Genomic DNA, 13987 nt, shown 5'->3' with positions numbered 1-13987 from the left:
ACTATTGGTCGACGATACTCGGAAGTCGCCGTCTTTACCGTCACTACTCGCGTGAAGCCGTCTGACCCGGGGTGACAATGCGTCACGCGGCCTAGTTCCCATTTGCATGGGGGTAACGTGGGATGACGCAGAAGGACCAGTTGTCCGATGGTAATTTGCGATTTTTCCTTTCGCTATTTTGCTCGTTGTTGTAACGTATTTACGTAATCGTTACTCCATAATTTCCAAAATCTTTCCGTAATGTGGCGTACAAGCTGCCATCGAGATAATCGATTTTCATTAAGATTGAGCAAGGATGGTTCCGGGTTAACAGTGAGCGCGGATCCGACCAAAAAATGACCGGGAGTGAGGCATTCATAGTCGTCGAGAGTGTCGGAGAGAGGCACGATCGGTTGGGAATTTAAACAGGCCTCGATTCTACATAATAAAGTGGAGAATTCCTCGAACGTTAACATATGCGGACCTAAAACGCGGCGCAAATGAATTTTAACACTACGGACGCCCGCCTCCCACAATCCACCGAAATGCGGGGCGGAGGGAGGGAGGAAATTCCACGTAACATTATCCGAAGCGGTCAGATTCAAGAAATTCGGATCCTGTAATGCGGCTTTGTACGCCTGCTGTAACTCTCGGTCCGCTCCGACGAAGGTAGTTCCGTTGTCGGAGTACATACTTTGCGGCAGACCGCGCCGAGCGCAAAAACGGGAGTAAGCGTTTAAGAACGCCGAAGTAGAATAGTTTCCGACCAATTCCAAATGGATAGCTTTGGTCGCTAAACAAATGAATAGTGCGATATACGCTTTGCGGGAAGTAATACCGCGGCCCGAGGAGGCGCGAATTAGCACGGGGCCCGCGTAATCTAACCCGCAATGCAAAAAACAACGAACCGATGAGGTGACGCGCGGCTCGGGCAGATCGCCCATTACTTGAGTGGGAATCGCGGCTCGCTCGCGCGTACACGCCACGCAATCATGAATCACCGTCTTTACGAGATTGCGAGCGCGAATGATCCAAAAGTCGCGGCGGAGAGTATTCAAGGTGAGCTGCGGGCCTGCGTGCAGGGCTCGCAGGTGAGCTTGACGAACGATAAGCTTTACCAGCGGATGCGACGAGAGCAATATGGGATGGCGGACCGAAAAGGGCATGGGAGCTTTGCTCAATCGCCCACCTACGCGCAGAATTCCGTCTCGATCCAAAAACGGTCGAAGAGAGAAAATCGAGCTTTTCGAGGCGAGATTTTGTTGTTGCGACAACGTATTTATTTCGCTCGAAAACAGATCGGTTTGAATTTGCTTGAACCAAAACGTTTTAGCCATAGCGCAATCGGACGCGGAAAGAGAAAGGCTTTTCGGAGCGGGATAGGGCGCTGTGAGGGGGTCGTCCGCTACGACAGAGACGAATGAATTTAAGGATATACGCGGTAACTCGAACTAATTTAGGCCACGAAGAGTACTTGGTGTCGAGGTCCCACTTGTCGAAAGATTGATGGCATTGCAAGGCGATGGTTCTCTCCTCTTGAGGAGCGTTCGAGGAAAGACGCATGTCGCTAGTTGGCCATTCGTTCGCGGTGAGATGAAGCCAGGGAGGACCGTGCCACCATAACGGATGATCGAGAATTTCGTCTCCGAATATACCGCGCGACGCGCAATCCGCAGGATTATCGACCGTGGGCACATGTCGCCATGAGGCGTTCGGAAGGAAAGCGTGAATTTGAGTAACGCGATTGGCGACAAACGTCTTCCATCGAGACGGATCCTGAGCTAACCAAGCACGAACAATTTTAGCGTCCGTCCAACAAATATACGGAAGGTCGTTATAACCGTTCAGCCTTCGAATGAAGCAAATAAGTCGCGCGAGAAGTAAGGCCGCACATAATTCCAGCCGAGGTATGCTAATTGTTTTCAGAGGAGCGACCTTCAATTTGGCGACGAGTAGCGTGATCGTGACTTAGCCCGATGAAGACACGACTTTTAGGTAAACAACGGCGGCATACGCATGATTTGACGCGTCAGCGAAACCGTGTATTTCTGCGTGATCGATGTCTGGCCCAAGGCCGATCCAACGAAGAATTTGCAGATGGCTAAGATATGAAAGCCGGGGATAGATTTCCTTCCATCTCGCGAAAGTCGATTCTGAAATCGTATCGTCCCATTGGACCTTAATTTGCCAGAGGTGCTGCATGAAAACTTTCGCGGCGATTGTCACCGGAGTAGCCCAGCCCAACGGGTCGTAAAGCTTAGCGATAGCGGAAAGAATGGTGCGTTTAGTTGTAGGGACGGTATCCGCGAGCGCAACGCGATACTCGAAAATGTCTTTCGCTGGGTTCCACCCAATTCCGAGAATTTTGAGTTGTTCGTCTTGAGCGAAGGGCTTTTTACCAGCCAAGCCGTGATCCGCGACATCGATATCCTCAAGTAGAGAAGGAGAATTACTAGCCCATTTTTTCAATTCGAACCCGCCGCATTTTAGTAAGGCGATTAATTGATCCCGCATTAGCCGAATGAGAATTTTGTCGTCAGCTCCGAAGACGGCATCGTCAACGTAAACGTGTTCGAGAAGGATCGGAATTGCGAGGGGAAAATGTTTACCTTCGTCGCGTACTAACTGTTCCAGAACGGCAAGGGCAAGAAAGGGCGCGCAGGCCTGACCATAGGTAACAGTCAGCAAGATGAAAACAATTATCGCGTCGAGAGGAGACCGTCTCCATAGAATCCGTTGATAGAATTCACGTCGCGAAGATCAACGAGAATTTGGCGATACATTTTTGCTATATCGGCCGAATAGACGTATCGGTATCTTCGCCAACGCGCGATTATCGCCGAGATATCGGTTTGCTTCTTCGGCCCGACATGCAGATGGTCGTTAAGAGAGGTGCCGTTTGAGGTGACGCTAGACGCGTTGAACACGACACGGAGACGCGTGGTCGTGCTATCTTCACGAATCACCCCGTGGTGCGGAAGATAGACGCTTTGTTCGTCCTCTTGAAGCGTCGACGCGGGTCGCATATGCCCAAGGCGTTCATACTCGTCGAGAAAATCCGAGTATTCCTTCGCGAATTCCGGTTTATCGCAAAGTCGGCGAGTTAGCGACTTTAACAATTTTTCGGCCTGACATGCAGAACTTCCGATATCGATAGGAGGGCCCCTTTGGAACGGGAGACGCACTATATAGCGTCCCTCGGAATTACGAGAATGAGTCGAGCGAAAATGCTCCTCGCATTCTTTTTCTTGAGGCGTGAGAACGGCTTGTCGCGGAAGTTCCTCGATCTCCCAGAATCGGCGAAGTTCCTCTTCGAGCGAGAGGGTACAGATATGATGAGTCGAGATTTGAGGAAATTCTGCTGAATCATTATGCGCGGACGTATTTACGGGTCCTGAGATGACCCATCCGAACACGGAATTCTGCGCGACAGGCTGCCCGATTTCTCCCTTGCGAATGCCATCGAGAATGATCTCATTATAGAGATCTGCTCCAATAATGATACTTATGGGATCGCGACTCGTCGGATCCGTGTCCGCGAGTGGTAAATCGGAGAGATAAGAGAGCGACGAGATATCCGTGTTTCGTTTCGGAATATATGAAGTTACCGACTTGAGAATGAGAGCGGTGGTCGCGAGCGCAGGGACGAGAGACGCGCGCGGAGAGACGAAGATGCTCGCGGCGTGTTGGAATGTCCCGGCGTGAACTCCGCCGACGGCGGAAATAGAGATCGGCATGCGAATGCGTTTGACTCGCAAAAGTTGCGCCAAGTTCTCCGAGATGAACGTCATCTCGGAGCCTTGATCGAGTAACGCTCTGACGACGGCGGTGCGGCCGGACGAACCGCGGATCGTGACCCACGCCGTCGCCAGTAGAACCGGCAATCGATTTTTTATCGTTGCCGAAACGAACAACGAATTTACCTCAGATTTCACATCCGAGGTTTGAGGCAACGAGCAATTAAGCGGCGCTATGTCCTTGGAGGACGAACTATTGAACGAGGCAATTCCCGTTGAACTGGAGCAAGAATCCGAGTCAGAATGTAACATGGAGTGATGTTTTTTATGACAAACGCGACAGGAGTATTTACTTCTACAATCCTGGACGGAATGTTTGGCACTGAGGCAATTAAAACAACGTTTATGTTTGTAAGCGCAGAGAAAAATTAACGGAGCTACCGGGACTCGAACTCGGAATCCTTCGCTCACACGCCTAGCACTTAGGCTGCAACTCCACGACTGCTCCACTACTACGCTAATTTCTCCGATCCCTCATCAATACTGGCCCTACGGCCCCAAATCTCCTACAGCTCGGCCAGCCCTGACATCACATTCGCCCCGAATGTGCCATACCCTCCGACTGCCGAAGCCTGCAAGAATAACCCGGAGCTATACTCCACAACTTCCCAATCACACCACCCACAGGTATCCGGTGTATCGGGCAAGTTCTCCTCCAACGAGGTAACGCGAGCACAATCCCACTTCTGAACTGTAAGCGCAGAGAAAAATTAACGGAGCTACCGGGACTCGAACTCGGGATCCTTCGCTCACACGCCTAGCACTTAGGCTGCTACCCCACGACTGCTCCACTACTACGCTAATTTCTCCGATCCCTCATCAATACTGGCCCTACGGCCCCAAATCTCCTACAGCTCGGCCAGCCCTGACATCACATTCGCCCCGAATGTGCCATGCCCTCCGACTGCCGAAGCCTGCAAGAATAACCCGGAGCTATACTCCACAACTTCCCAATCACACCACCCACAGGTATCCGGTGTATCGGGCAAGTTCTCCTCCAACGAGGTAACGCGAGCACAATCCCACTTCTGAACTGTAAGCGCAGAGAAAAATTAACGGAGCTACCGGGACTCGAACTCGGGATCCTTCGCTCACACGCCTAGCACTTAGGCTGCTACTCCACGACTGCTCCACTACTACGCTAATTTCTCCGATCCCTCATCAATACTGGCCCTACGGCCCCAAATCTCCTACATGTTGTTTAATGATTTCATGACGCTGACTCGCATTCTTGCTTATAAACGCAGGGCATAGATTTATAAAATGTGAAGTTTTACATAGCGGACATTGAGTCGGGTCATTGGCGGAAGCGTTAGCGGCTGCGGCATGCACTCGCGAGGGATTAGAATTCGAAGCAGGTTTGCTCGAGGCAATTACGCAGTCTTCTAACGCGCGAGTACGCGACTTGATAAATCGACAAAGATCGTCGTATGACAGCAGAGCATCGGTATCGCTTGATTTTATATTCCACGCTTTTCGCGTAATAGGATCTAATTTTTGCACGGTGAGGTGAACGAGTACATCGTTCCACAAGTCTTCAGGTCGGCGATTTAAACTTTTCAGAGAGGCTACCGCGACACTGACTTTATCACATAAGGCTTGCAACTCCGAAGCAGATTCACGCGAAACTTTTGGTAAATCGACTAGAGTCGAAAGATGTAAGTGGAGAGACCTACGTTTGTTCTCGTACCGCGAAGTCAGAGTGTTCCACGCAATCGCAAAATTATTCGCGGTAACCGAAATAGTCGAGATGCACTCGGCAGCGCGTCCCTTCAGACATGAAGCGAGAAAATGCATGCGCGCGAAGTCATCGAGATCTTTATTGTTTTTTATGAGCGTGGTAAATCGATCGCGAAATTGCTCCCAGTTATTGTAATTTCCATCAAACGGGGGCAAACTAATGGGAGGAAGATGTGAAAGAGAAATCGCGGGGGACGCCAAGTTTGACCGCGAACTCGAAAAAAGGGGGTTCGGACTCACGACCGGCTCCAATTCCTCCGGGCATTCCGTCATGTAGTCGAGGGCGTTCTGATAGGCTATGTAGGTCGTCTCAAAAGCGTCGTCCTGGAAGTAGCTCAAGGTTGCCCGGCTCGCTTCAGGAATCTTCACCTGCACGTCTGCGTGACCGTCAAAGAATTGAACCCAGCTCTCCTTGAGGGTCTGAATTCGTGACCGCACCTTCGCGGGGGTTAGATTACCCTTCCCGATTTTCTTGAAGTTCTCGACGTAGCGTTCGATCGAACGCTGAAGTTGGAGCTGCTTCACGAGATGTTCGGACATGGTGAACTTGAATATTGTCACTCACGTCACGCACTCGACCTTCCACACACGCTTCGATCCGGCTCGAAGGACCAAAATGTTCGGGCGTCGAATTTCGAGATCGCCCTGTCGCAGAGTTCCGCTCAGACTTGAGCGCGAAGCGTGTGTATCGAGAGTCCGTAGACTCGTGGAAAGGATAGATAATGGGAAACACTCGTGAAACACAGATTTGCAGAATTGCCTTTTATTATTAACAACTCGAGGGGGAACGACGAATCGTGCACCGCGAATACGGAAATCTTCTGATCCGTTCCTTGTCGCTGCCAGATATCGCGAACGGGAAATCTTGAAAAAGCCTCGGACTTGAAGCTTCACGCGGAACGGAAATCTTGTTCGCGACGAGCGGAGATCTTGAGCGCGCGGCAGAAGGACGGTCGCGAGCGGAGCACGATCGGCAGTAGACAGACCCCTCGAACAACAATCAATTACACATAAATGTGACAGACGCGCACTTGCTTAGATAGGCGCGACTAGCGATTCAGGCAATGCAAGAGGGAGATAGAACTGCTAAGCTGAGACGACTTTATACTCCGCGAGAACGGAAGCTCGATTCGTGAGAGCTTAGGCGAACCAATTCGAGCGCAGACTTTCGACGATAATGCTCGAAAGCGACGAAGAAGTGCGACTGACTCCTGCGAGCGAGTCCTCGCAGCGAGCTTGAGAAATTGGTTTTTTTTTTTTTTTTTTTTTTGGAACGAACATGCACAGAGCTGAATCGCTATTCGCGTTGTTTTGACCATTTCACGTGTCGGAGCCGACCGCTGTCGGGCTCCAACCAATCGGAGCGCGTGACGTATTTCGTCCACGCGTGATCGAGTATCGATCGACGCCGCCGAAGCTCGGGCGGAGGGGGGGGAGTATGATCGCGTTGAAATTAGCACCGAGTTCGACGTTTCTCGAACAAATAGAATAATATTAATTAACGTAGATAATCATTTATTATTATCATTTTTTACTTATAACACAAGTTTTTATTAGCTCCCAAGTTTCTTGTATTTTACTCTTCCACATATTAATTTATTTGTATTTGTATTAACTGTATTACATATTTTCATTAATATCGTGTTTGAATTTCACGCCAATTTCGGGGCTAATTTCTTATTGGCTCTTCTTATATTCAGCCGCCATTATGCGCAATGTTACACCTAGTATTCTTCTATCATGGGAATAACCAGCACGCTCAAGAACTACGTAACGGTATCGTCCGACAGAAGCGTGATCCTGCGAAACGCGGGCTGGGAACCACATAATAACGCGAACGGATACTTCAATTTCTGCGTACCGCTCAACCTGTTACTGGGATTTTGCGAGGATTACAAACGCGTGGTGATCAACGCTCGTCACGAATTAATCTTGATACGATCGCGCACCGACAACAATTGTCTGTTGGGAAGTCTCGCGTTGGAGCCTACTGTCAAACTACTCAAGATACAGTGGCGAATGCCTCACGTGGTATTGAGCGAGGTCAACAAGCTGTCGATGCTGCGCGCCTTGGAAAACGGACGATATCTAAATATGGGTTTCCGTTCGTGGGATCTGTACGAGTATCTTCTGTTGCAGAACACGACCAAGCACTCGTGGGCCATTAAGACCGCGACTCAGCTCGAGAAACGGCGATACGTCGTCTTCGCTCTGCAAACGGGTCGGAAGAACGTCATGTTCGCAGACACGAGCCGATTCGACGACTGCAAATTGACCAACGTGAAACTCTACCTAAACTCGGAAGTCTATCCGTACGACGATTTGAATTTGGACTTTGGTAAACACAGATGGGCGATTCTGTACGATATGTACGCGCGTTTCTGCAAGGGCTATTACGGATACGAATATCTCGAGCCGAGTCTCACCGTTTCAACTTTTCTACGTAACGGCCCGTTCGTGATCATCGATTGCTCTCGACAAAACAAATCCGTCAAAAACGCCACCGTGGATGTCAGACTAGAATTCGATTGCATGGAGAACGTACCGCCGAATACCTCCGCGTACTGTCTCATCATACACGATCGCGTGATCGAGTACAATCCGTTGACCAACATAGTGCGCAAAATAGTCTGAATGTTCGCGGCAACGTCGACGAAAATTTTTTCTCTCTTTAACTCCCGATACAAATTTATGAGAGGGGAAAAAGAGGGGAGCAGGATATAAAAATCAGAGTGTCGCGAAACGCGCGTCATTCCTCTCGATTCACGCATCGAAGAAAGAGAGATATTTCTTCATGTCTGCACCAACGTTCGTCGACCTGCAAGGTTTCGTCGTCGGGATGAAATTTGTCGTGAAGGAGGTGGCGGTGCTGAGAAACGGGGCCGTTCTGGCGCATTACATCTTTACATGCCCCATGCCGTGGAATCTCCTCACAAAATCCGACAAATCGTGCGCTTCCTGGTTGATTCGCAATCACCATGGATTACGATGGGAAAACGGAAACGTGCCGTACAGCAAGGTGAAGCGTTTAATTACATCAACCGTGCTCGGTGAGGAAGAGGACAACGACGACGACGACGACGAGATGCCGACTCTCGTGTACGTCAAGGGATGCTAGAAACGAGAATGGCTGGTAGATCTGCTTGAGAGTAAAGCGAGAAAAAACCTAAACATCGAGACTCTGGATGCGGATTACGAAGATATCGAATCTTTAAATAATCTAGATGTTACCAATACTGTGCGATGTGGAAAACACATTAAGAATTGCGCATTGCAAAATGTATTAAAAATATTTAACTGGTGGTCGCGACGCCAAAGAGAATTGTCATCTTTTTAAAAAATAAATTTTATATGTATGTGTAAAAATGTTTTATTTCTTTTCCCCTTTAGTCGATAGTGTACAAAATTAAAGAATAAGTAGGTATACGTGACGAATTCTAACTTGAGAGCTTCGAGGAGGGGGATGGGGTATCAGTTTTAGACGAACATGTCTGAACATGTTTCGCGGTTGATGTCATGCGGAGGGGAGAGGGGGGATATACGTCTTAATAAAGAAAAAACATCCTACCTTAGTCCCCTCTCCTAAAATTCAGAGCGCTGATTGCGCGTTACAGAAACATTAATTTTCCCCTCCTTCATCATAGTTTTAGAAGGGTTATAGTGGGTGCTGTCGCGTATACTCGATTAATTTTATACGACTAGTCTCGTATCGGCTGTTTGTGCGAACGGTCCGCTTCTCATAACCAAGAGAAAAAATGTATTCCGTTGGAGGAAGCAATGGCGGCAACAGTGGCAGTAGACGTATGAATTATTACGCGCCGATTCCCGATGTTGAAACTCCAACGTGTGAAAACAAGTAAGTTTTGTATAATTTATAGAGCTTTATATTTTTTTATATCTTTTTTGCGAATTGTATTATTTTGAAAGTAATCTCATTATTTTTTTCTACAGCATTTCGTTGGAGCGTCGTGCAGTTCGTATACTAGGCAGACGATACGCATTGACACCAACAGCTTATAAATATTTGGATATTGGGATCAACGTGAGACCTATATCCTCTGTGGATATACATATTGGCGATAACCGAGGCAATCAGATAATTCTGTCTCATGCAACGTGGGTAACGTTCGTCGAAAGACGTGCAGATATTCAGCGACTCGTGCAGTCACCAGGGCCATCATCGCTTGCGCTTCGAGATCTGGAACTCGTTAAAATACGTGACGCAGATATTGTAAAATTGACATCGTGCGCCACCAGCTTGTACGGTACATGAAACCGTCAACCGTATTCTTCTTGTTCGAATTAGAACATTGCTTCGACAATGTATATTTTCAACTATGCCAAAATGTTCATGGCGTAAGTGAAAAATTTAAACAATTTGTAACCATTTTACGTCAAAATTGTATAACCGATAAATGTGATGCAGTTAGAATCTTGCGTGAATTTTATGATAAGAATTCAATTATTGATTGTGAACTGTTGGCGTATGCTGCAGATAATATTGTACATGATGCATTACATGAGAAATAAATGTATATTAAAATGCATATCACTGTATCTAAAATTATCTTTCCTTCTCCCAATTATTTATTATAAAGAAAAGAAACGCGAGCGAAGGGGCGCGAGCGAGAGAGGACGCGAACGAAGAGACGCGAGCGACAAAGAACGCGTTCACATGTGTCGATGTTCCGTCGAACTTTTGCCTGCCATTGTAGTGCGAGACATATTTCATTTTAATTTCTTTTCGTTAGAAGGGGCTGTCCGTTTTTAAACTGTTACCATTTCTTTCTCTGGTGACATTTTACCCCGTTTCGTTCTGCAACCGTCGTAGAATTCAGTCTTGTTAAATCTGCGAAAGCAAACGCGTTCGGACAACTGACCGAAAGAAGTTATTATTAAAATGGTTCGCGCGCAAGATCGCATAATCGAAATTACATATCCCGCTGATGGGGTAAGTATGGTGATTTGCGAGTGACAGAGTATAGTGACATAATATAGTTTTTTAAAATATGTTTTTTCTGTTTAGCGGATGCAGCTAAATATAGAGGTGCTGATGGATGAGCGGTGGGTGCGGATTCGCATCCCGCGGGAACACGTGAGTCTTATTTTTTTGTACGTGCGCGCGTGTTTTGAGAAAAAGTAATATTTTTTATATATTGATTTTACAGCTGAGGATGAGTTATGTGATACCGGGCTTGATTAATATTGAATATATGCGTTGGATCCAAGATGAGAGGCGTGCTTGCAGAGAATGGTACGACTGTCAAATCGATTCGTACTCGTTGCGAAGACTCTTCGGAGAAGATACCTCGTCGGAGGAGGAAAATGAAATCTGGTAAGATAATCGCTTTTTCAATAAAAAATATTGAATTTTTTATTAATCATATTAATCATCATCATCATCCATTGGCGCTACAGCTCGGGGTGAGCCTTGGCCTGCACTACTATGTCCCTCCGCTCATCTTTATCTTCAGCTTTTCTTCTCCAATTGACAATAGAAAGCTTTCTTATATCTCTCTCCAGTTCGTCCCTCCAACGCGCTCTCGGTCTTCCGCGACTTCTAGTCGACATGCACGTTGCCTGGCTTATCCTTCTTGGTGCCCTCTTTGCGTCCATTCGCACCACGTGCCCTGCCCATCTCATTCTTTGCGCCTTTATAAACTTTACTACGTCTTCACCCTCCATCAGGTCCAGCAATTCATGATTGTATCTGATACGGTATTCTTGATTCTCGTCTTTGATTGGTCCAAAGATTCTTCTAAGATTTTTCCTTTCAAACACTCTTAGTTTTCTTTCATCCGCGGCAGATATTGTCCACGTCTCAGCATTATAACATAAGATGGGCCTGACAATAGTCTTATATAGTTTCAGCTTACATGCCCTAGATATTAATCTCGATTTAAATATCTTGTTAAGCGAGAAGACTGCTCTATTGGCGTTCATAATTCTATATGCGATTTCATCTTGCATTCTGTTCCTGTCACTGATGTTTGCACCTAGGTAAACGAAGCTCTTGACTGCCTCGAAATTATAATTACCTATGGAGATGTTTTTCTTTCCTGGCAGTTCCTTCCTAGAGACTCTGAAATATTTGGTCTTGCCTTCATTTATTGTCAGTCCAACCCTTCTTGTCTCTTCTTCCAGTCTCTCAAAAATCTCAACCATTTTGTGCATATCTCTTGCTACTATTGCCACATCATCCGCGTAGGCATATATTTGATACGATTTATTTAATATGTGGCCTCTTTGAAAGAGATTTTTAATTGCACTATGTAAGACTAGATTAAATATCGTCGCCGATAGCTTGTCTCCCTGCCTCACCCCCGTCATTATGTCAAATGCGTCCGTTGTTGTTTCCTGCAGCAATACTTTCGCCTTCGTGTTCGTCAGGGTCATCATGACTAGATTTGTAAGTTTTTGAGGTATACCAAGGTCAGAGAAAATTTTAACTATCTTTGACCTGTCAATAGAATCAAAAGCTTGCCTGAAGTCAATGAAAAGCATATGCAGGTCAATTCCATATTCTGTACATTTTTCAAGTGCTTGCCTGATTGTGAATATATGATCGATAGTGGAGCGGTTTGGTCTAAATCCACATTGGTAATCAGTTACCTTTTTTTCCACGTAATCCTTAAGCCTATTATTTATGAGCTTTGAAAGTATCTTATATGTTACATTAAGGAGAGTTATTGGTCTGTAGTTATTACACGCCGCTCTTTCACCCTTTTTATGTATTGGCATTATGATACCTCTAGCCCACTCTTCAGGCATATTCTCAGACTTCCATATATTCACAATAAGGTTATATATCTTCTTATGGCAAGTCTCTCCCGCGTGCTTAATTAATTCCGCCGTTATTGAGTCCTCCCCGGGAGCCTTCATATACTTCAATCCTTTTATGGCTTTGCAGAATTCTTCGTAGTCAGGCAGATCGCTTTCTTCATCATCGCAGTTGTCATTGCTGGTGTTATTTGGCGCTGCCATTTCTTCCATCTCTTCATCTCTTCGGCTAAAAATATTCTCATAGTACTCTTTTCAACGGTTCGCAATCTGTTTTTCTTCTGTTAGCATCTTTCCACGTTCATCTTTTATGTTAAGTAGTCTGGGTTGATATCCAGTCTTCTCCCATCTAGTCATCTCATACATTCCACGGATATTACGCTTTTCATGCAGTTCATTGATTTCCTTCAGTTTTTTATTCATCGCTTCCTTCTTCTTAAGTCTGCAAAGCTTTTTCGCTATTCTTCTTTCCTCTTTATAGGCTCTTCGTGCCCCTCTGGTATTTCTTTGTAGCGCCGCTCTCCTTGCTTCATTTTTAGCCTTTATTGCATTTCTGCACTCTTGATCGAACCATTCCTCATTACGACCGCGCTGTTTTTCTCCGATAGCTAATTTCGCGGCTTCAGTGATTGCATTCCTTATGGCTTCCCATGTCCGTTTTATGTCCTCTCCACTTTGGGACTCCTGTAGGTGTTCATTTATTTTCTTCCTAAAAATATCCCCTACTACTTTTTCAACTTTTAGTCGCCCTACGTCCCATCTTAGTCTTTTCTTCCCTTTATCTTTATTGGAGCCGGATATTTTCTGCCTTACCTTGACCTTTACAAGGTAATGGTCACTATCACAGTTTGCATGTCTGCACACTCTGACATTAAGAATGCTAGATTTTCTTCTTCTGTTTACGAGAACATGATCTATTTGATTTGTCGTTCTTCCATCCGGTGTCCTCCAGGTTCCCTTGTGCATATCTTTATGGGGAAAGGATGTGCTCATTATTCTTAAAGCTGTACTCTCCGCCAGCTGACACAGCCTAAGTCCATTAGGAGATGTTTCGTCATGCAGAGAATGCATGTCCGTGACTGTCCTTACAAAATCCTCTTTCCCTATTTTAGCATTAAAATCTCCCAGTAATACCAATGTGTCGTATCTATTTATGCTCTCGCAGGTTCTTTCTAGCATATAATAAAATAGCTCCGCTTCCTCCTCTTTACTATTCTCCGTGGGTGCATATATACTGACTAGAGTAAGGTTATTGAATTTTCCTTTTACCCTAAGTTTACAGATTTTCTCACTAACTGGCTCAAATCCCAAGATCTTGTTTTTCATATCCTTATTTACCCTGTTCCTTTCTGACCAGCCTTATTTGGGGTTCCGCTGTAGTAGATCGCGAACTCCTTCCTCTCTATTTTCCCGGCATCCTTCCACTTTACCTCCTGTAAGGCTACGATATCGAAGTTAAACTTGCTGAGCTCCTCAGCCACTTCTTTCATTTTTCCAGCCTGTAGCAGAGTTCTTACATTCCATGTTCCAAGAGACAAGACATTTTCCTTTTTTGAGTTCCGGGTTCGGTTTACCAAAAATCCATCCGTCATCCGAGGCTGTAGTAGTGTGCTCATAACAATATTATTTCGCTAGGTGGGTTGTCAGCCCAACGCTAACTAGACTCTGTATTTAAACCCCCAAAGTCAGGG

The 13987-nt window shown here is 46.2% G+C and overlaps 2 protein-coding genes across 2 annotated transcripts; both read right to left on the bottom strand.

Annotated features, from left to right (window-relative positions):
* Positions 1–2678: 2678 nt before the first annotated feature.
* LOC139824718 (uncharacterized) lies at positions 2679–4028 on the bottom strand. The gene has a single exon (XM_071797261.1). The coding sequence runs from the start codon at positions 4026–4028 to the stop codon at positions 2679–2681; it is 1350 nt and encodes a 449-aa protein (XP_071653362.1).
* An 8523-nt stretch (positions 4029–12551) lies between these two features.
* LOC139824717 (craniofacial development protein 2-like) lies at positions 12552–13786 on the bottom strand. Its single transcript, XM_071797260.1, has 2 exons — positions 13635–13786; positions 12552–13566 (listed from the first exon to the last, which is right to left on the bottom strand). The coding sequence occupies exons 1-2, from the start codon at positions 13784–13786 to the stop codon at positions 12552–12554; spliced, it is 1167 nt and encodes a 388-aa protein (XP_071653361.1).
* Between the last annotated feature and the right edge of the window lie 201 nt (positions 13787–13987).

The sequence above is a fragment of the Temnothorax longispinosus genome, unplaced genomic scaffold (genome assembly GCF_030848805.1).
Source record: "Temnothorax longispinosus isolate EJ_2023e unplaced genomic scaffold, Tlon_JGU_v1 HiC_scaffold_53, whole genome shotgun sequence".
NCBI classification, from domain to species: domain Eukaryota; kingdom Metazoa; phylum Arthropoda; class Insecta; order Hymenoptera; family Formicidae; genus Temnothorax; species Temnothorax longispinosus.
The sequence above is the reverse complement of the archived record's forward strand: the minus strand, read 5'-3'. Positions and strand labels throughout refer to the sequence as shown.